The following is a 23,414-nucleotide window of genomic DNA, read 5'->3' as shown; positions in this document are numbered from 1 at the left end:
AAATTCAAGAGGAAGGAATATTTCCAAGCTCATTCTATGAAGCCAGCATTACCCAATACCAAAACCAGATAAAGACAACATAATGAAAGAGAATTACAGGCCAATATCCCTCATGAACATAGATGCCAAAATCCTCAACAAAATTCTAACAAATCAGATCCAGCATTATATCAGAAAGATCATCCACCATGACCAAGTAGGATTTATCCCGGGGATGCAAGAATGGTACAATATCCGCAAATCAATAAACGTGATACATCACCTAAACAAATTGAGAAATAAAAATCACATAGTCAAATCAATTGATGCAGAAAAAGCATTTGACAAAATCCAACACTCTTTCTTGATAAAAAACCCTCAGCAAAATGGGATTAGAGGGATCATACCTCAACATAATAAAAGCATTATATGACAAACCTAGAGCCAACTTCATACTCAATGGGCAAAAACTAAAACCATTTCACCTAAGAACAGGAATGAGACAGTATGCCCATTTTCACCACTCCTGTTCGACATAGTACTGTAAGTGCTAGCCATAGCAATTAGACAAGAAGAAGAAACAAAAGGTATCCAAATTGGAAAAGAAGATGTAAAACTGTCATTATTCACAGATGACATGATACTGTACATAGAAAAACCTAAAGACTCCATCAAAAAATTATTAGACTTAATAAATGAATTCAGCAATGTAGCAGGATACAAAATTAATGCCAAGAAATCTATGGCAATTTTATACACCAATAGTGAACTTACAGAAAGAGAGATTAAAAAAAAAAAACAATCCCATTTACCATTGCACCAAAAAAATTAAGATACCTAGGAAAAAACTTAACTAAGGAAGTAAAAGACCTGTACTCGGAAAACTAGAAGACACTGAAAAAAGAGATAGAAGAAGACATAAACAGGTGGAAGAACATTCCGTGTTCATGGATTGGTAGAATCGACATCATTAAAATGTCCATACTACCCAAAGCAATCTATAGATTCAATGCACTCCCCATTAAAATACCAACTGCATATTTCATAGACCTAGAACAAACTCTCCAAAAATTCATCTGGAATAAAAAAAGACCCAGAATAGCTGCAGCAATCCTGAGAAAGAAGAACAAAGTAGGAGGGATCTCAATACCAAATATCAAGCTGCATTACAAAGCCACTGTTCTCAAAACTGCCTGGTACTGGCACAAGAACAGAAATATAGGTCAATGGAATAGAATAGAGAACCCAGAAATCCACCCAAGCCGCTATGCCCAATTAATAGTCAACAAAGGAGGCATGAACATACAATGGAGTCAAGACAGTCTCTTTAATAAATGGTGTTGGGAAAATTGGACAGATACATGCAAAAAAAGTGAAACTAGACCACCAACTTACACGATACACAAAAGTAAACTCAAAATGGATAAAGGACTTAAACATAAGACGGGAAACCATAAAAATATTAGAGGCATCCACAGGCAGCAAAATCTCAGACATATGCCAAAGCAATATCTTTACCGATATGGCTCCTAGGGGAATGGAAACTAAAGAGAAAATAAACAAATGGGACTACATCAAAATAAAAAGCTCTGCACAGCAAAAGAAACCATCAACAAAACAACAAGAAAGCCCACTGCATGGGAGAACATATTTGCCAATGTTATCACCGATAAGGGTTTAATCTCCAACTTTTACAGGGAACTCATACAACTTAACAAAAGGAAGATAAACAATCCAATCAAAAAATGGGCAATGGACCTAAATAGATACTTTTCGAATGAAGACAGAAGGAAGGCCAAGAGACATATGAAAACATGCTCAAAGTCACTAATTATCGGAGAGATGCAAATCAAAACGACAATGCAGTATCATCTCACACCTATCAGAATGGCTATCATCAACAAACAAAGGACAAGTGTTGGCGAGGATGCAGAGAAAAAGGAACCCTCATGCACTGCTGGTGGGAATGCAGACTGGTGTAGCCACTGTGGAGAACAGTATGGAGTTTCCTCAAAAAACTAAAAATAGAACTCCCATTTGACTCTCTGGTCCCACTTCTAGGAATATATCCCAAGAAGCTAGAAACACCAGTCAGAAAGGATATATGCACCCCTATGTTCATAGCAACAAAATTCACCATAGCTAAGATTTGGAAACAGCCTAAGTGCCCATCAGCAAATGAGTGGATTAAAAAACGGTGGTACATCTACACAATGGAATACTATGCTGCAGTAAAAAAGAAGGAATTCTTACCATTTGCAACAGCATGGATGGAACTGGAGAGCATTACGCTAAGTGAAATAAGCCAGTCAGAGAAAGATAAATATCACATGATCTCACTCATTTGTGGAATATAATGAACAACATAAACTGATGAACAAAAACAGAGACAGAGAAGCATTGATCAGACCATCAAACCTCAGAGGGAAGGTAGGGGAGAGTGGGGGTTAGGGGGAAGAGATCAACCAAAGAACTTGTATGCATGCATATAAGCCTAACCAATGGACACAGACACCAGGGGAGTGAGGGCAGGAGTAGGGGGGTTGTGGGGGGGACAATGAGGGGATAAGGACACATATGTAATACCTTAATCAATAAAGAAAAAAGAAAAAATTTTATTTTTTTTAAAAAAATCACAAAATGAATGGATTCCTAGTAGAAATGGGTTGTGCTGCTGCTGGGTTCTATAGTCATGATGCTATGGGGTGAGGCAGAGAATGCCTTTGAGGAAACAGGAGGGTATACGTGACGAGATCATAAGTAAGCACACCTTGGAAACTGAGAAAGCATGGGACAGAAATAACACTGGTAGCAGACAGAAATGATGAGGTCTCTAAAGTGGCATGTGAGATCTCTAGAGTCTGATATGGGATTATATGTGTCTAATATCTGTCTCCCCCAGACAATAAACTACAGGAGGACAAGGACCGTCTTTTTTGTTCTCTGTTCTTTGCTCAGCACACAATAAAGTGCTTGCCACATGGTGGAGACAATTAAATGTGTTGAATGAATTTATTCTGTAGTCATTGCCTAGTTTTGATGTTTATCATATTTGGTTCACAGTTCCTAAATTTAAAACAAGCATGATCTCCCAACTCAGAATAGTGAAATTCAAACTTCTTTTTAAAGTGTACATGGATTTGTTACCAAGAAGTCTTTCATGGTGCTGATGACAGACAATGATGATAGCAGTGTCACATGAGACTGCTATGGTTGTGAACTTCACATCTGATCAAGGAGCATCTGATTCCCTTAGGGTAGGACAAGTCATAAGGGGCATTCTGACACAGTGATAACAATAGGATGGTAAACACTGCCCACAGCAGTTTTTTGGACAGGAGTAAGCTCCATCCTCTACACAAATGTAAAACCAAAAATAATTCTAGACTATTCCAACTAAACACAAACCTTACAGGGAGAAAACACACACACAACACAAAAGTCTTCCTATTCTCTTCCCACCAGGTGACACATTGCACCATCTTCTGCCCCTTGGCATAGTAACCCTCTGGAACCAAGCCCATCTTTTCAAAATAGGACACCCGTTCTTTTTCCTTTAGCTGGAGACAAGGACTAGAGAAGGATTCCAAGAACTGGGTGAGAGTGAGGAGGAAGACGTGATAATTCTGGCTCTGCTTTATCAATGATAGGCAATGGGAGGAAAGGATTGAGTGATCGATTTACATCTATGAGGGATTTAATCCTTAGTGCAATTACGTAAATTCATAATGTGGGGGGACCTTGAGATTTCTTCCTGTATAAGGACAGGAGCCCCATCAAACAGGGTGCAGGCTCATCAAAGAACCTCTTTAGCAAAGGTGGACAAAGGCGAAAAACCCCTTCCAACCTGGACCCGCTCTCACTCTTACCATGGCCAGCTTTTCTCCAAAGTACGCTGGGACGCACTTCTCTCCCTCTGCAGCAGCAGACTCACGAAGATCAGCCTTGTTTCCCACCAACATGATAGGAATACTCTCATTGGCTGCATCCTACCACAAAGAAAAGGAAAAAATGTGCACACATCAAACACTGGACAAGTGAGGACAATGACGACAGCAGCGGCCGTGTCCAAAAGCCCCTGTGTGCCACGTGATGTATTGATACTATCTTTAAACCCCCATATCTCTAAAAAGAGCTAAACACTTTCCCATTGCCAGGTGAGGACACTGACATTCAAAGGTTTTAAATTAGGAGCTTGTAAGGGCCTGGGCCAGGGTCTAAATTGACTGTATCCCCCTTCCTGCTACACAAACCAATATAAACTCAAGAAGCATGACCTCATCATTTCCTACAACGTCCACTCTGCACAACAGTGCTTACAAGTCCACTTCATTATCCCAGATACAAAATACATAAGTAAATCCCTCAGCTATTATGGGACCAAAATGGATTTTGAAAGTTCCGCACTCGCTGCTATCTGGTTTTCAAAAATAGCAAAGTAAGAAGGTCCTAGAAGTCAACATTTTTCCTATGAGGAGTCAGTCTATTCAAAGCAACAGCTTCTCAGGATACTGCTTCCAAAACAGCCCATGCCACTGTCACACTGGCCCACATTCTCAGTGGAGCTGGGGTGAAAGGGAAGATGCGAGAGGCAGAGCTGAGTTTGAGACCCCCACCCCTCCCACCTCCTGGCCACTCACTGGCTGTGTGAAATCAGGCCAGCCCTTTCATGTTTTTGCCTCAATATCCCTGTTGTACAATGAAGAGGTTAATTAAAGGCACATCCCATCTCATCAGCCTATAATGAGAATAAGAGAATATAACCTGCATCGCACAGAAAAAATGGGTTTCTGGTTCCTAAACAGGAGAAGCGGCAGCCCTGGCTAAGACATTACTCTTTGCAGTGCCTAAGGACACTCAGATGCTCGTTCCATTTGGTACCCGACACAGGATCAAGAAATAAGCCTTAAACATAACGAAGGTGTCTTTGACTTCCCTTCTCTTCACACTCCTTGCCTCTAACTGAAGGCACCATCTGGGTGTGGTAAGGGCAGAGGAGAGAGGGAGTCAAAGGCCCTCTCCAAACCTACCCCACCCATCCACTAGTGTGTTAATTAATTGTGTTCTTTGACACTCTTCTAGGGATCTAAGGGATGCCATTTGGAAGCCATTAAGCAAATATTCTCTTAAGTAAGCTAAGAAGCCAGCATCTAAATGACTTCCCCAAATCACACAGGTAAATACTGTATCTCCTTCAAGTCTTGATTCAAATAACACCTTCTCAGGAGGCCAGGGCCACACTAATGAAAACTACATCCCGCTATCTCACCAGGAGGCCCTTCACCCTGCCTTCTTTTTTACTATAACATTTATCACGTTCCATCATTCTACTTATTTTATTCATTTATGTTTGTTTCTTGTTATGTCTCTCTTCCTGAAGTACAAGCTCCATAAGGACAGGGCTCTTTATTAACAGATATATCTCAACAGAGGAGGTACCCCCAAAATATTTTTGAATGTGTAAAAAGTCAGGATGAAATCTCATGTCTCAAATCTCTCCATTCAACTTTTACCCAAACATTCAATCAATAAATTATTCATGACAGATAAGTAAAATGGGCATAATTTTATTTTACCCATGATTTTATGATAATAGTTTGTAACCTAGTGCTTTTCAATTAAAGTGTATTAATTATTAATTCAGAGGGTCTACTCACCACTGACATTCTACTTCCTCTCAATCCTCTGCTCTATCCTGGCGATCACACAATTAGTTATTTATACAGTGGCCATATAAATTGTCCCTGTAGAATTTCCTCAAATTGGAAAGGGTGAGCCATGGCTAAGGTTCATCACGCCCATTATTTTTCTAAGATGAAAGTTAAATGCCAAGTGCACTCCAATTTATTCTCTATAACAAATTCAATAATTCATCTTGAATACAGTTTTCTTACTCTTTGGACTCTGTGCAAGGGGCTACCAGCAGCTGAAAAGGTCACTTACCCTGTGCAGGTTGCTCAGCAAATTAGGGCAATGGGCTCCTCGCACACATTACAGCTGGTCACTAAGGGCTCCTTCAGGGCCGTGGCTGGCCCTGCCTTTTATACTTCCTTTTCTTGAGCATAATCCAAAGATTTAAAATGAAAACTAGTTCCAACAATTTCGACAAGTCTTGCTGTAATTTTAACTAGCCATGTGTATGAGTTAGTTGGGATTTTCCATTATTCTTTGGGCTCACTGCTCTGTCCCGGGGAGGTCCACTTGACTACATGCCTCTCCTTCATGAGCTGACTACACTTCAGATCCCTTTCTGGACTTCAAGAGCTTCTTCTCACTCTGATGCCTTATCAAGGGAGCAACCATATTGAATCAGAAGGTCCTATTCTAGCCCCCATTCCAACCTTACCCTCTATATAACTACCAGCCAGTGTCATATACTTCCTATGCCTCAGGTTTCTCATAGTAAGTGCAAATAATACTATGTTTCTTCCTTTCTCAGATATGTTACTGAGATGAATATAACATAGAAAATTTTTTGAAATAAAAATGTTATATAAGTGTCTACACATTTCACTGTATTTAAAATTCTAAGTCATGATATTTTAGTAGGACAATATGCCCATTTATTTATCACTAAGTTTTACTGCCAATTACAATGTCACTTCTCATATCACTTTTTTTTGTACAGGGTATGAAATAGGCCCAAATGAAGAATTCAGAAACAAACTGGAGATGAGACAGGAATAAGTTCTCTGTTTAGCTACCCCTGCCCGTAATGCCTATTAAAAACTATAGGTAATAGACCTACTTGAAAAATTTTATTAGCCATTAGTTTCAGGTATTTTTCTCAAGTAAGTATGCTAAACCATAGCTTTAACTATTGTTTCACATTGATTAATAACTGTTGGCAGCACTCTGTGGTCAAATAATTTCCCACTTTTAAAAATTATTTACCATGAAACCAAAGGAAATGAAAGCTCCTCAGTTCAAAAGAAAGCACAAATAGTACCGCACATGTTAAAAATACCAACTGGTTTTTCAATGGTACCTTGGGATGTGTAAAGACCCAAATCACTACTGGAGTAAGGGAGAAAACACAGTTGCGATAGAATGAGGGCCTCACACCTGCTCATACCAGGTGCTGTCTCACCTGTGTATCTAGTGCACATGGAAGCCCCTATACTCATCCAACCATGCTACACACCCAGCTCCTGTACACACCCAACATGCTACCCACCCAGCTCTGTACACATCCAACCATGCTACACACCCAGCCCCAGCAGCTTTGTTTGTAAGAACTGCTGCTTCTCAGGTGACCTGCATTTCCATTTGCTTCTGATTTTATCTGTAAGAAAACCCAGAAGTTTTATTCCCAGAAGCTCCTTTAATTGTGTCCCTTGGCCTTTCAGGAACTTGCCCAGCTAGATAGAGAGAGAGAGCGCGCGCGCAATCCTGCCGAGTGCCCCTGGGAACTCTGCCTCCAATATCCCCTTATCTGTCACAGCTTGGATCAATGGGTTTTCGTCACATTCCCTTCAACGAGGAAGAGAACCAGCATTTTCCAGCATGGCCTATAGCTCCCCCATGCAATTTTCTGTCTCTCAGTTTTGATTTCTTACCTCAATCATATCCACCCATTCTCGTACGTTAAGAAAGCTTTTCTCACACGTGACATCATACAACAGCAAGACTCCATCTGCTCTTCTGAAGTAGGACTTGGCAATACTTCTGAATCTGGATAAGAGAGAAGCACTTACAGCACGGATCTAATCAGTCTGTTTGCTACTGCTCCATTCTTCGTCGCTTCTGTGCTCGCTCACCTTTTTCTCATATTCTCAAATAAGCCGCAAGTGAAAAAATTTGAGGGCAATGTATCACTGTGAAAGTCATCTCCGAGGCCCAGACTGACCCAATGATAGGTAACAGGATGAAAATCTGGGCTACTGATTTTAAAAAGCCAATCATTTGCTCCACCAAACAACCCCAAGCATGTCTACAAACCCCAAAACATAACCAGGACAAGGATGACACTGTAATTTCTGAAAGTTCCAGCCTCAGCTAAAACCTACCAAAACCCACGAGTGGGACACAGAGAAGGGTGGAAGGAGATGCACATTAGAGAAAATGGTCTTCCAGGCGTGGGGAGAGTGGAAGAACAATGTGGATGCCACCATGCATCAGGCACATTACATACATGGAGGTGAGGGACTCACTAGGGGAAGAGCATACTGCAACCTACATGTCTTTCTCTAAACCAAGTGCAATATTTTATATTGTCTTAGTTAGGGCCATGTCAGCCACAAGTATGTTTTAAATGTTGGAATGCTCAGTCTGCTGCAGAACAGGAGCTCCACATGGGCAGGTATTTGAGTCCTATTGCGAAGATTCACTGATGAATCTTAGCGGCCTAAATGGTGCCTGGTGCAGAGGTAGGTAGGTACCCCATTCTTACTTGTTGAACAACTGGATAGATTCTGCTCCCAAACAGTTAGACAATACTAAAACCTACAGGAAATCCTTCTGGTCAAGGGCAATAAATGCAAGATAAGGTACCATCACCAGGTGTGAGTCTGCTATTTAGTTTGTGCCTCTGCCCTTAAGCCAAGGGCAGCTGTCTTCTATTGTGCCCCACTGAGCAGCTCCTCACACTGTCACTGCATTCAGAGGTGCTGTCTCACTAAATTCTCTTGTTAGGAAAGGGCCCTCTCTTTTCCCAACTGAACACAAGCTTCATGGAAGCTTAAGATCCTTTTTCTCACACAGCTGATAGATGAGTGAAAGAGGTAAGAAAGGGAGCATTCTTGAAATTCTAATGTACCATCTAACTATACGGTACATTATAATTACATAATGATAAGCTTAGAAAACACCGAGTGGGCTGCGAAGCTTGTCTGTGTAAGCCTAAGCAGGGCCCAAGCTCTCCGGAAAGCACTTGCCTCTCCTGACCGGCCGTGTCCCAGAGCTGCAGAACTGTGCGCTCTCCATCCACAATGAGGGTCTTCATCTGAAAGTCAACTCCTGCAAAGGAACAGAAGAGAACACGGAGAGCAGGATGTAAACCGTTCCACTGGTTTTTACTTTCAAGTTCTCTTTAGATGAGACAGGAGCCAATAAAGCAAAGAGCCCAGCGAGATAGAGAGAAATGAGTATGGCCTTCGTGAAGAGTGACTTCACATGCTAATTATCAGTCAGACCCCACAACTGCACGCACGGGATGCACCATCTGCAGGCTGGCTGACTTGGGGAAGAATTTAGTCTATGGACAAAGGGAAAAATCTATGTTCTATTTGTCATGTAATTAGGGAACTGTTATATCTGTGTGTGCATGTACATAAAGAAGTGCATGTGTATGTGTATATATGTATATGATTTTATATATATATATATATATATATATATATATATATATATATATATATATGGCAACTGAACCACATACTGGAGTCTTCTAATGAATCAAATTGAAGTGAATTTTTGGCTTTGTTATTTTGAGTGGTCTAAATAAAGAACCATAAATTTACAAAGATGCCCATTGTGAAGAGGGTAACCAATCTTTTCTAACATTTCTGGTTATGAAAATAAGAACATTTTAGATAAACAAGAAAAAGAAATGATAATTTGCATATCTTCAACTCCTTCTACTGATTATGCAAATTTGGAAAATTAGGACATAATTTCTGCCTTGTTCTGAGAGGTAATACATTCCATTGTAAAGGAGGGAGGTAGCAAACTTCTATGATTTTGACTACAGTGACAAACTAGCCATCAATAATGTCCCTTTACCAATATCAAACGACATCTTATCAGAAAAGCTTTCCCTGGCCACCCTGCATAAAAGTGCACCTCTCCCTAAACCTCTTTTTTTTTTTTAAATTTGTTTTTCATCCATTTCCCTCCTTTGGGATGTAAACTCCTTCTGGGCTGGGATGTAGTCAACTCTGTTCATTGTGTATCCTTAGCACCTGTAACAGCAATTGGCTCACAGTAGGACTCAGGAAATGTTTGCTGAATAAATGAACCTGTCCTCTCGGGCTCTAAGCTCTAACCTGTCATCGACTGGCTAAGTAGATACCTCTGTCCTTTGTGAGTCTCCCTTTCCTAAAGCTGGGCCTTCGCCAAAACAGGAGAGGACCATTCTATAGACAAGGACACACACACATCTATCTACATGTATGAGGAGAGAGATTGACCTGTGTATCTGTGCATATAACCCCTGAAGAAAATAAAACCAAGCTAAAAAAGTAATTTCCCCATTAAAATCTGAAAAAGGAACCATACCCAGTGTGGCACTTGTATTTCCTCGAAATTCATTCTTGCAAAGTCTCATGAGGAAACTAGACTTCCCCACTGCGGCGTCTCCCGCAAGCACAATCTTGTAAGCCTTCTGTGAGCTGGAAGACCTGTTATCATCCGCCATGTCTGTCTAGGGGGAAAAGACACAGTGGGTGACAAAGGGGGTGCCAGTTTCCTTCCTCACAAGTTACAAGGCACAGAAAATTATTTGTGTTCAGGAACCACCTACCTGGGGTGAAAGTGCCAAGATGGGCTTTCGTGGATAACTAGCAATGCTGCCTTCACTAACAGGGGGCTTCCAGTCTAATACCGAAGCCACACCATCTGAACCATACGTCTCTTCATCCCTTATATCAGGAACCTGTTTTTTAAAAAAAGTTAGCTGTTAAAGCCTCTCATTACACATATACATCATAGGTTCAAGAGAAGAAAAAGATACAGCTGAATGTACAGTCCATGCTGCTATGGAATAGAGTGGCCCCACAAGTCAATCGATGAGGATTTCTCCTTAAATTAGTGGAGGAGAAAAAAACCATTCTACCTATGTTTCATAGTTATAACCTTTAAAATGGATTCCCATGACAGATCAGAGTCGAACAGGGTGCCAGATCTCTATGGAGGATGAGCCTAGGAGAGCAGTGATTCCCGGAGCTTACATCTGTGTCTGAAGCATCGCCCGCAATGCTCTCCCGCATGCCGTGCGACCTCGGAAATGCTCTCTGGTGTTTGTATTCCACCTCCGAGTCGTACTCATTGGAATCTCTCAGGGTGGACAGGCCACTGTCGAAGCAGCTCTCGGGCAGGCTGTCAACTTCACAATTCACCCTCTGCATAGGATCACAGAGGGCCAGCGAGTCACAGTCCTCATCCACGTAGGAAGAGTGGGAGGACCTGGGGGTAGAGGAGAAGACTGGCACCTGAGGGCTTCCATGCTCGAGAGAGACCACACGGGCAAGAGTGGACTCAAGACCGACACTCGCACGTTTGCCAAGAGTCACAGTGTATTCCATGATTAAGCATCGGGGGAAATAAAATGTTCAAAGCCGTATCGGTTCATTCCATGCAACAGTCAATTAAATAAAGACACTCAAGCATTTAATAAATGAAAGTATTTTTCTAATCACCTTTACTAGTATTTCCTGATAAAAAAAGGTTCCCAGAATCTAGATGCAATCTGAAGTTGAATTAAGAAAAATAAATGTAGAACACGTGAACCTTTTCCCTCTCATGTGGTCAGACCACTTTCTGAACAATGCATCCATTTCTGAATAACATCTCTACTTAAAAGGGATGCTGATAACCTGGGTGGTGGGGTTTGGCAACAGTGATGACGTGAGAGTCAAAACCTTCCAATATGAGAAATGGTTCAGAGCACTCAGCTTAAATCTTAATGCTTTCGCTCTTCAAATAAGTGAAGGGCTGACACGTGAAGAAGAATACATTCCCTCAGGTTTCCCAAGACAAAATGAGGGCCAACTGCTAGACTTTTCTGGGAGTCATATTTCTAAGATGGTGAAAAATGACAATTAGAAACATGTGGTCTGGAACAGTTTGGCAGGTGAGAAGAGTTTTCTGCCGTGAAGTGTCAACACACAGTCTGGAAAAAACCCCTACAGGAGAGGTTTCATGCAGAAAGGCTAGAATTTCTGACTTCTGTGATATTTCCTTTCATGAAACTCAAACATCTGCTTTTCTATTTATTTTCTTAACAATCTAGTTTTATATTAAAATAAAAACAATGGATACAATTTCTTTAGTCCCTGCTACACATCGGACACAATCCTAGCTACTTGGCACACATGATTTCATCAGAAAGGGGGAATGGGCGGGGTGCATGGGTCTGCAGATATGAGAAATAACAAGTGATGGATATACTTAGAAAAGACAGGGTGGTCTTAATAGAAGTATAAGCTATATAAACATGAGAAATCAAAATAACTTTTTATACTAGCATCAAAAAGGAAAGAAAATATTAACTTCTTCTATCAAACTAGTGACTGCCCAAAAAGGAACATCAGTGGGACAATGGCATCCCTCTAGTTCAAGGTGGTGAGCACACAGGTGACAGGGTCCTGTCGCTCTGAGCCACTGGGGTGTGACAACTTGTCCCTCAGAAGCTATTGTCCATGGGCTCTTAGTCCAGTATTTATGAGCCTTATTCATGGTATTTACTGTCTTCAAAAATAAATCATGATGGAATTTCTGGAATAATTTTCAGTTATGCATCTTTTCCCCTATGTGCTTAAAACAGGCCAGAAAAAATGGCATTACACCGACACATTCTTAAAAGTAATCTCTATTTCCCAATAACAGAGCAGTCAGCTGCCTATAAATCAACAAACCATTACAATTTTTATTTCACAAATCAGTGGACAAAACATCTGATACATGGATAAAATTTTCTTAAAAGTGACCACTGACCTTCCTGAAAGGGGACTGGCCGGTTTGGCTATCACCAGCATATTAAGTACATTATTCTTTAGACTAAAGGTCCCCAGGTGAAAAGGGTATGAGCATGAATCAGAAAGCTGCATCAGAGATGGCGAGATGGAAACCTATAGTTTGCCCATTCACTTCTACTTTCAAACCCTGACATACTCCAAAAGAAACCATTTAAGTAGCAATAACGGATGTATGTATATGTTCATGTGTGTGTACACACATATTATCTTTCCATTTTTAGTGCTAGATCTAAAGTTACAGTAGGGCCAATATTTCACTTTATTTAATTAAAAACAGAGCTAATGGCAGTTCCATTTTTAATTTTTTGAGGAAACTCCATGTTGTTTTCCATAGTGGCTGCACCAGTCTGCAATCCCACCAGCAGGATACTACGGTTCCCTTTTCTCGACATCCTCACCAACACTTGTCATATGTTGATTTTTTTATGGTAGCCATCCTGACAGGGGTGAGGTGACACCTCATTGTTGTTTTAATTTTATCTCTCTGATGATTAGTGACTTTGAGCATTTTTCATATGCCTCTTGGCCATCTATATGTCCTCTTTGGAGAAGTATCTATTTAGGTCCTTTGCCAATTTTTTAATTGGATTTTTGTCTTCCTTTTGTTAAGCTGTATGAACTTTATATATTTTGGAAAGTAACCCCTTATCAGATGCATCATTGGCAAATATGTTCATGCCATCTGACCCAGTGATCCCACTTCTAGGAATATATCCTAAGAATCCTGAAACAACAATCAGAAAGAATATATGCGCCCCTATGTTCATAGCAGCACTATTTATAATAGCTAAGATCTGGAAACAGCCCAAGTGCCCATCAGTAGATAAAAAGGATGTGGTACATGTACACAGTGGAATACTATGCAGCTATAAAGAAAGAAGGATCTCTTACCTTTTGAGAGAGCATGTAGATACCTGGAGAGTACTATGCTAAGCGAAAGAAGTCAGTCAGAGCAAGACAAGTATCATATGATCTCACTCATATGTGGAATCTAATGAATTAAATAAACTGATATATAAAATAGATCCAGAGACATGGAAGCATGGAACAGACTGACAAATCTTGGTGGGAAGGCGGGAGCTGGGGAGGGCAGGAAGAGATTAACCAAAGAACTTAAATTCATACATGTATAATCCATGGACAGACAATAGTGTGGTGAAAGCACAGAGGGTTGGGGGGTTGGAAGGGATAAATGGGGGAAGAGGGAACATCTGTAATACTCTCAAAAATAAAGATAAATTTTTAAAAAATAGAGCTAAATTTTCACTTCTGGTAGCCTCTGTGACTCCTTTAATACACAGCTTGTAAACACTTACTAGCCATATTGCTTTTGTTTTGAAAATGTCCTTTTCCTTGAATATAGCTTACATAATATTATGCTGAGCTATTAAACATTTACCAAGAATCTCAACATCATATACCACAACATATACCAGAGTTCAACTGGTTTCCCTGAAACTCCCTTTACCAAGTCCACTTCTAAGAAACAAGACACAATTAGGAATGAGGTCGAGGTGAGCTTATATAAAATCAAGTCATGACATCTTAAGGAAATCACTTTGCCCTGTCTTCAACATTTTTACTTTAATCTTTACATATTTCATGTTCCAAAATTTAAAGTAAGAGTAGAAATACAAATTAGTACCCAAAATATATTCTATTATTTTAATTTACCTCTAAGGCAGGGGTCCTCAAACTTTTTAAACAGGGGGCCAGTTCACTGTCCCTCAGACCGTTGGAGGGCCGGACTATAGTTTAAAAAAAACTATGAACAAATTCCTATGCACACTGCACATATCTTATTTTGAAGTAAAAAAACAAAACGGCAAAAACACCCGCATGTGGCCCGCGGGCCGTAGTTTGAGGACGCCTGCTCTAAGGAAATTTACTCTCCTTTCAACTTTGATCCAGAATTCAAACAAAATGAAAATAACATACCTGTCATAGCCCGGAGGTTGAGGAGAATGACCATTAAATTTCGGACTGCTCCTAGAACTTGTATTCCCTGGCGATGTATTATTTACGCGCTGAAATGCATAATTATTGTTTCGTTACTCAGTGTAAGCATTTTATTTATATATATATATGGTTTTTAACCTGTAGCACACTAGTTAACTTCCAATGCAATTAAAAGTTTGGTGTCCTACATGAGCAAACGTGAGCACCGAAATCAAGGCGGGGGTTGGGGGTGTGGAATGCAACAACCGCATATGGTATTTTCTCCTCATTGGGTCATAAGTCTAATTCCTACCATGTAAGCCATAAAGGGGCTCCCAGTGCCCTAAATCTGCCAGGACTGTGCAATACCAGCTTCTTTTATTGGTTTCTTCTCGAACCATAATCTGGTTTAGAGAGTGACCCTTCCATACCCCAAGCTACGCCCTTGGGACCCCAAACTTGAAGCTGACCCCCAAAAGAGGGAGAAGAGGCTTTCTCACACACAGAGTCTGGGGAAGGTCCTCAAAATTCCAAATTCCAAAGGGGGCTTAGCTTGTTTCTGCAGGAGGGTTTAAAACCCAAGACCTCCATCTGATGACCTCACTACCATAACGAATACTCAGTGTGTGTGAACACACTCCTCAGCCAGAAGCACCCTCTCGCTCCCCTCACCTGGGCAAAGTTTCACTTGTACCTCCATGGGCTGCCCACTCTCTCTTATGTCACTGCTACCTGTGCACATCTTAACTACCTGCCATACTATGAACCTGCCAGGGCCCAGGGCACACCTGCACATCTTTCTCTGGTTTCCTAGGCCACCTAATGAGATTTGGTTAACGTCTAGGCATTTGTTTCCTCAGAGTGGTAGCACCATTTTTTAATTTGGGAAAATGCCCCCTTTTATTATATGGAATAGTTTCTCATGACTGTAAGTTCTCCCCGAATAAAATACCAGATTTCCATCGAAATAGTCTACCACGAGGCAGAACACCATGCGTCAGAAAATTGTGCTGCATACCAAGGACCTGTTGAACTTGCTGTAAGTGTTTTCGAGGGCACTCCTTAGGCCGTCGTTGCTGTCGTGCAGCTTCCGGTTAGCTGTTCTGCGGAGTAAGTAAATAAAACAGAAATCAACGTGGAAAGTATCAGTAGGGGGAAATGTCACCACTTATTTTCCAGGCTGTGATTACCATCTCCTGTAACTTCCTACCTCTTCCCTTCACACCTCACAAACTGAGATCACAATTCATTACTAGAAGTACAACTTAATGCATGCATCACCTCTCTTTAAAGATCTCAAGGGATCTTCGGAAGGTATTCGCTGTTCTGTGGAACTGCTCTTCCCTCGGGGAGCTCTGTTGTTTGAATAGACTTCATGCAGGTCTCTGCTCACTAAATGCCTGGCCCCGGCTGACACCAGGAGCCACTCCCTATCACCCTGCACACAGCCCCGCTAGGGACGTGGTGTGTGATGATACACTTTTTCCTGGCTACTCGTGCATCCCACTCCTGGCCTGATGCTGTACCACTGGGCACTGCCGTGTACCTGTTAAAGGCTCCAACATTGACTCTGGTTTCAAATCCCAGCTCAGGTGGGTCCTTTTCACATGACTGACGGGAGTTATTTAACCGGCTGGAGCCTCAGCAACCTCTTCTATGAAATGAGGATAATCCAGAACCTCTGTCTTGGAGAGTGGCTAATCTTTCCCCGCTGAAGGCTTACTCATCCTTCAGACCTCAGCTCACTCGATGCTTCCATTGGGAACACTTCCTGGGCCTTCCTGATTAGGCCAAAATTCTCTACAGTATACACACCCCTTCTCTGTCCCGCCTCTCTCATTCGGCATTTCTTATTTCTATTATTATCTATCAGTTTCTGTCTTCTTCCCTAGACTAGCCCCATTAGGATAGAGAGTAATTTTTTCCTCCTACTTGCCCCTCTATTCCCAGTCCCTGGCACCTGACCCATAAAAGGTGGTGAGTGAAAATATGCTGAATGAATGAATGAATAGGATTATGGTAGTACATCAACTCTGTAATTGCCACAGGTGAGACTTGAAAACCATTCAAAGATGGTGAAAAGAATTTGTCAAGGCTGATCTTACTTCATTGGGGGTAAGTGAACCCAGCAGAAAAGACTGCATGGGTAGAAAACAGAGACAGGGAGTGAGAGGGGGAGGTTTTGTGGGGAAGGGCCTCAGATGCTGGAATTACTGCAACTCAGCTGTGAAGTTGACAGAGCAGGTATAATATTTCCAATAGGGTTTTTTTAAACCTAGGAAAAATATGCCCCGTCATAACCAGGCACTATAAACTGTGAAAGAAGGATCGTGTATGCCCGCTGCTGCGACATGCACTACCATGAGATGCCTGACCACCTCTCAGGTGAGCTGCCGAGAAAGCCGCTAAGGTCGGGGCCATTATTCTTGCAGAGGTGTAATACGGACACGCCGGACACACCACCTGACTTGCAAGGACATAGAGAATTACACTCTAGTGCCTGGATTTCATTAGATTATTTAGGATTAGAAACGTCGGACAGCTAAGAGGTTGTGCTAAATGCAGCACAGCTAGAAGATGCACAAGTGGGCATGAGAACCCAGCCCTTAGAATACAGCACCTGTGTTACATGTGGCACATGTGTTATTAACAAGAAATAAGTAAAATGTAAATGCAATGAGCATTTTATATGAGAACTTACTGGAGTATTTCAATTTGCCTCTCAAGACTATTTCGATCTTCTGTGTACTCTCGGATTATTTCCAGATCCCTGTAAAATTATATTTTATGTTTGAATGAGAATTAGGTGATCAGTCCTGCCTTACCCAAACCTGCCCTTTCAAACTCTTTCTCACCTTTGCAAAGACGTGTGTCCTTGACCACGGTTTCTATCTCATCTGTGCTCCCACTTGGTTCCTCTGAGCTGTCAGTAGCCTCCACCTCCTCTTAGGACTCCACAAACACACCACACCCTCAGCTTCCTTGTGCAAGGTGCTGTTCCACCTTATTGCCCGCTCTGCACCCACCTGCCCTTCCTCCGTACCCCACTGACCTGACTCTGTCCTCACTGGGAATGAACCACTGGCCTTCTGCTAAGTCCCCTTTCCTCAGTTCATCATCAGTTCTAACCCTTCTCTGCTCATTCCAAGCTTTATACAATCCCAACCACAGCTATTTTCTTCTTTCTCTTGATTCCTTCTCTCCCTTCCCTGACCCTACTCCTGCTCTCCCTCCTCTCTTCTTCCTGAATCCACAGGACCAGGCTTTCTCCATTCACTACAAACTCTCGCACATTGATTCCTCTGTTGCTCTATTATGAAGCCCTAGCCTCATCCTCAAGAAGTCCACTCTTAACACCAGCCATTCATAGCCAGCCCATATTCCATCTCAGCCCCATTTCTAAGCAGACAAACCGCCTCACTAGCTTCCAAAGCTCTCAACGTATCAAATTTTGTCCACAATAACCTGACCATTCACTCTCTTAATAAGACTAAAATTTTTCTAATTGTCTATAGAAATTTAAGTTTGTTCACCAGAAAATCTGGGCCCTTACATTTTAGTTTTAAACATTTTAATTTTTTAAAAATTTTACCTTTCATTTCAAATGTCTTTTTCCTGCCCAGTGGTATAACCACTTTCCCAAAACCAGGCTTATCTGACCTTATATTCTTGACCCTGTGTTGGGTACTGCCTCACCTAGAACATCTCTTAAACTTTCTCTTACCATCTATAAAATGGGGATAAGGAAAGTCCCTATCTCGTGGGATATTATGTGGACTGAGTGTGTTAGTACTAAGTACTAGATAGTACTAGTAAAATACTAGGCACCTGTGTTACTTGCTGATGTTGCCTTTGCTCCCCTTAACCAACACAAACCTATTCTCCCTCCCAAGGTCACCTCAAGTGTTTCTTCGCTTTTTACCTCCCTCAAGTAAATTTCAAGTTCTCAAAGAGCAGAGACCACAACTTTTACATTTCATATGCATATATGTATATAGATGCATTTATATTCAAATGTGTGTATGCATATATATGTACTTTATATTTGTACATATATGCAATTATCTCTCTCTCTCTCTCTCTCTCTATATATATATATATATGTATATATATATATATATATATAAATACATGCCTCTCTGTGTGTTACTATATACCATACTGTAAATCTAAAGCACAGCAAAATAAAATTACTTGTCTAAGATGTCTACTTTTCTTATATTGAAGGGCCAATATTCCTACTTTCAAAGCCCTTATTAACACTAACTATTGACACATTAGGTACATTCTTCTGCTCCCAGTTAATTCAATCATTTATTAAGCCTGCACTGTCCTACCCAGTCAATATTTAAACTAATTAATCTGTTTGTATAAAAAATTAAAAACACAAAAATCACTACAAAAGCTGATACTGATAGTAAAATCTTTAGAAAGCAAAGAATACATCAGTAAAGTTAATAAATAAGCCTTTATTATTACATAACTAAGCTTTATGCCCATGGATGGTTACCTAAATAAACATTCCACTCAAACTAAAAAAAAAAATCAAATGTGAAGATTCATACCTTTCAGAATTCAGACTCTGATCAGCATAATCACTTTTCAAAGCATCTAATTCACTCTGAAGAAAGGCTATGTTTGTCTGTGCTTCCAACAGATCTTTCTTAACTTTCTGATTTTCCTAGAGAAAAGGAACATTGCAGATCATTAGACTCAGTTTCTTCCACCTGGGAGAAATGAAATAACATGTAGTGTAACTTTCCCACACACCACTCTCACCCATCCACAAGTCTTCGAATCTTGGTAGTCAAAGAACTAGTTATCTATTCAATGAAACTTGAAATTATGATAAAGTATTAAAGGGTCAAAAATATAAATCCTCAAAGTTATGTGTGTGTGTTTTAATACATGACATTTGGTGCCAAACTCCAACACTCAAGAGTTTGTCATTATGTACTTCGACATGTTATTGGCTGCTGGAAGCTAATTCCGGCAGGTCATAAATGCAAGAAGTCCTCAAAAGGTTGATGGGCTTCTATATTCAGCAGGGCTGAATCATATTACCTGCTGCTGGGATAGCCAAAAGCATTTCCCCAAACCTGAAAATCTGCATATATCATTGCCTGCTACTGGGACAGCCGAAGGCAGTTCCCCCAACCTGACAACGCCTACTGTATACCAAACCTTACCTTTGCTATGTATATCTGCTTTGTTTTAGGGAAATTTGTGTTAATAAAGAGCTAGGGGTCCAGAGATTCAAAGAACTTGGTTACTGAAGCTAGGTCTCCTCTGGCTCCCCAAAATGCCTTCCAAATTTATATTTCATGTCTAGTCTCTTTATTAATTTACTCGCAGCCCTTCTCCAGATTGCTGAACCCTTCTGGATGCTGAGAAACACCCCAGCAATTGGAAAATTAACTGAGACCAAACATTTAAACATCTGTCTTACTAATGACAGCTATGAAACTACTGATAAAAATCCTGTGAAATTAATATACATATTACCATGTAGACTGGCTTCTTTTTACAATAAATCCTATCGCCTAACATGTTTAACATTTGCACTTAAAAAATAAATGAGTGTGGTTAGAAATTTTCTAAAATATTCTTTTGGAATTTTTGGAAGTCCTAAAGGAATTAGAATTTCCTAAGTTTTTTTAAAAATAACTTTTTAAACTTTAAAAATTTATCTAAGAATTAAAAAAGAATTCAATGGAGGCTAACAGCTCAAGATGGTGAATTGAGTATATGAATTTGTCTTCCTTCCCTTTTGAGAACTCACTGACATGAAATACCAAAGGAAATAAACCAATAAAAGTTAAAAAAATGGAAAAGAGGCCCATCTGCACTCAGGTGACTTAAACATTTCTGAAAAATAGAAACTGGACAGAAATGTGCGATGGAAGGAAGAGAGAAAGTAGGGGGAAAGGAGGTGTGGAAGGTTCTTCTATAGAACAAAGAAGAGGCCATTGGCCAGGCAGAAGCCCAGGGAGTGAGAGTGGAGCTGAAAACAGAGATTAAATGTTTATCTTAAGTTACCCTGCCCCTCAAGCCCAGGCCTGCTCTTACCTTAGGAAAGAACAGAATATAGCCAGAGTTAATTCCAGAGGCAACAAGACAGGGCTTGTCTTTTTATTTTAAAAAAAAAAACACCTGTATGACTTCTATAAGGAAAGCTAAAGCATCTCTCTGAATATCCATGCCCACTTATTCTGATAATCGGGGTCTCACAGCCAGCTTCACACACAGGACTCCTAGGAAGACCCATTTCAGGGCAGAGGCCTTGAGGTAAACAGACATAATTACCTAGCTGCACAGGAATCCTATGCCCACTCCCTAAAGTGATCAGACATTCCAAGATGACATGTGGATAGCAGGTTTAAAACTCAATCAGTCCAATAAGAACTGAAACTTCATGGACTCCAAAATTAATACTTTTAAGGAGCAAAAACAAATTCTATGCATTGGGAAGAAGAAATAGGAAGTTATAAGGTAGCAATGATTAAAGAAACAAAAAACTCAACCAGAATATCCAAGAAAAAAAAAAGCAACTTTCTAAGAAATTCATGATCCAAATGCAAAGCCAACAAATATGTGGCAAAACATGGAACTGGTGGTGCATTAGGGGGCTTCATTTGACCATGAGGTTGGGAACCTTCTCTTTTGAGTGGCACAGGGCTAATGGCTAGAGAGAAAGGAATGCAATTTCAGCTCATGCCATAGTACTTCTTGGTTCTGCAGTAAGAATAAAAGAAATGCTCATTACTGGTTTTCAACTTTTAGAGTTAACCTAAAAACAAAATAAAGAAAACATATTAATGATAATAAAAACAGATGTAAATGTTATCACTATTGGCAATAGAAAGACAAAAGATATGGTCAGCAGAAGATGGAAAAGGGACAGAAAGAGGAAGCCTGGATACAGACCAGAGTTGATGCTGTAAGAATGCAGTGTTACAATTGAAAGTTTAAGGCATGCCATTATTGCTTGGAATATATATATATATATATATATATATATATATATATATATATATATATATTTTCACAACAGGTGGGGTATCACTGAGGAAACGCCTGCATAAATAATATATTTGGTTGAAGTTATTCCAAAGACTTTTTCTAACTGTAGTATTAATTTCTCTTTAAGCTTCTATTCCTGGAACACTGAAATACTAGCATGATTATGTTTAGGGAACAGTAGTCTAACAGGAAATGTATTTCTGTAAGTGAAAAGGTGATTCTTACCATTGATAAATCATAAATTTGTCTTTTTAATGCAGCCACATCTTCTTTTTGACTTACATGTTTTGATTGTTCTTCTAGCTGAAAGAGCAAATAAAGGTTTTTTGTTTACAGACATACTCTGAATTGATTCAGTTAACTTGGGGAATATTCCTGCATATAGAAATGGGAATTCTAGAAGTCAATTCTCCATAAGAATTTAAACATTTGGGAAGAGTTTTATTGTTTAATAAATTTTCTTTGAAACAATTAGAAAACCCTTCCTGGAAACCATTCAACTCTTAAATAACCCAATTCTTGCTTTTTCAGTTACATTGCACATGTCTGGACCTCTATATTCACCTATAACTTGATCTGCACTTTAACACTTTCTATCCTGCATTATAATTATTTGTAAGTGTTCTACCTGTCCTGCCAGAATCTAAGATTTTTAAGAACAAAGTGAATGTTGTTTTCACCTATGTTTTCTTCACAGTGATTTCAGGAAATTCTTATCAAATGATTGAAATCAGTAAAATTTACTATGATGTGAAAGTAGAGACATGTGCACACTAAAAATTATATAAGTACATCCATGAGCTCTGCTTGCTGGTTGAATCATTAGTTGTTTCCAGACTAAACTAGCTCAAGAGCATCTAAAACATGGGCAACAAAAACGATTCCCTACAAACAGCTTACACCCGTGGGAAACGTGAGGAATTGTGGGTGTCCATTAATTGAATGTTTATGCACTGATCAAAATGAATGCCTTATGGCCCTAACTGGTTTGGCTCAGTGGATAGAGCGTCGGCCTGCGGACTGAAAGGTCCCAGGTTCGATTCTGGTCAAGGGCATGTACCTTGGTTGCGGGAACATCCCCAGTAGGAGGTGTGCAAGAGGCAGCTGATCAATGTTTCTCTCTCATCGATGTTTCTAGCTCTCTATCCCTCTCCCTTCCTCTCTGTAAAAAAATCAATAAAATATATTTTTAAAAAAATGAATGCCTTACGCCATTAAGTCTAAGTCTAAGTATTCTGACACTGGGCTTTCATCGTCTTTCAGCTGAAGGTTTCACACGCTATGTCATGACTGCACACAGCTGACTGTGAGATGAGCCTTTGACTTTAAAATGCACGCCAACTTCAGAGAAGAAAAACTGAGTTGGCAAAATGAGTTTCTCAGCATCAATGGCATAGGTAACGGCGATTATAACAACTGTGTAAACTTCTCTACAGTTCTTTACAGCCTTTCATGTGCTCCCACATAGACCTATGCAAGACAAGGATGCCTTTGGAAACATAAAAGTCTTGCCACAGAGTCCAGTTTGATTCTGAGATCTGATTCCACCTGCTGCTTCTAAGTGATTCGAAATGTTTTTAGTCACTTATAACTCAGACACCCTGATACCTTGGAGCTATTCCTAAAAGTCTTGCTTCCACATACCTACCTTTTTCAGTTTCTTTATTGTCACCTGTAGATCCCCTACTTCTGTTTCATACTGACGCCTGAGGTCACTGAGGGCTTCCTCAGCTTTGCGTTTTTCCTAAAAGGAGAAAAAAAAAGTTATGTTGATTTAAA

At 40.2% G+C, this 23,414-nt stretch overlaps 1 protein-coding gene across 2 annotated transcripts in view; it reads right to left on the bottom strand.

Annotated features, from left to right (window-relative positions):
• Positions 1–23,414, bottom strand: part of RASEF (RAS and EF-hand domain containing) — a 61,197-nt gene that overhangs the window by 10,686 nt on the left and 27,097 nt on the right. The window contains exons 4-15 of one of the 2 annotated variants that reach the window (XM_079790666.1): positions 23,284–23,379; positions 21,861–21,938; positions 19,178–19,293; positions 17,314–17,382; positions 15,631–15,715; positions 14,613–14,701; positions 10,869–11,103; positions 10,442–10,573; positions 10,198–10,342; positions 8,856–8,937; positions 7,539–7,653; positions 3,849–3,968 (exon numbers count right to left, since the gene is read on the bottom strand). In XM_079790666.1, coding sequence (XP_079646792.1) covers positions 3,849–3,968; positions 7,539–7,653; positions 8,856–8,937; positions 10,198–10,342; positions 10,442–10,573; positions 10,869–11,103; positions 14,613–14,701; positions 15,631–15,715; positions 17,314–17,382; positions 19,178–19,293; positions 21,861–21,938; positions 23,284–23,379 — 1,362 coding nt within the window. The remainder of the gene's footprint in view (positions 1–3,848; positions 3,969–7,538; positions 7,654–8,855; positions 8,938–10,197; positions 10,343–10,441; positions 10,574–10,868; positions 11,104–14,612; positions 14,702–15,630; positions 15,716–17,313; positions 17,383–19,177; positions 19,294–21,860; positions 21,939–23,283; positions 23,380–23,414) is intronic. The other variant, XM_079790667.1, reaches the window with a different exon arrangement.

This window comes from Cnephaeus nilssonii (genome assembly GCF_951640355.1).
Source record: "Cnephaeus nilssonii genome assembly, chromosome: 14".
NCBI classification, from domain to species: Eukaryota; Metazoa; Chordata; class Mammalia; order Chiroptera; family Vespertilionidae; genus Cnephaeus; species Cnephaeus nilssonii.
The sequence above is the reverse complement of the archived record's forward strand: the minus strand, read 5'-3'. Positions and strand labels throughout refer to the sequence as shown.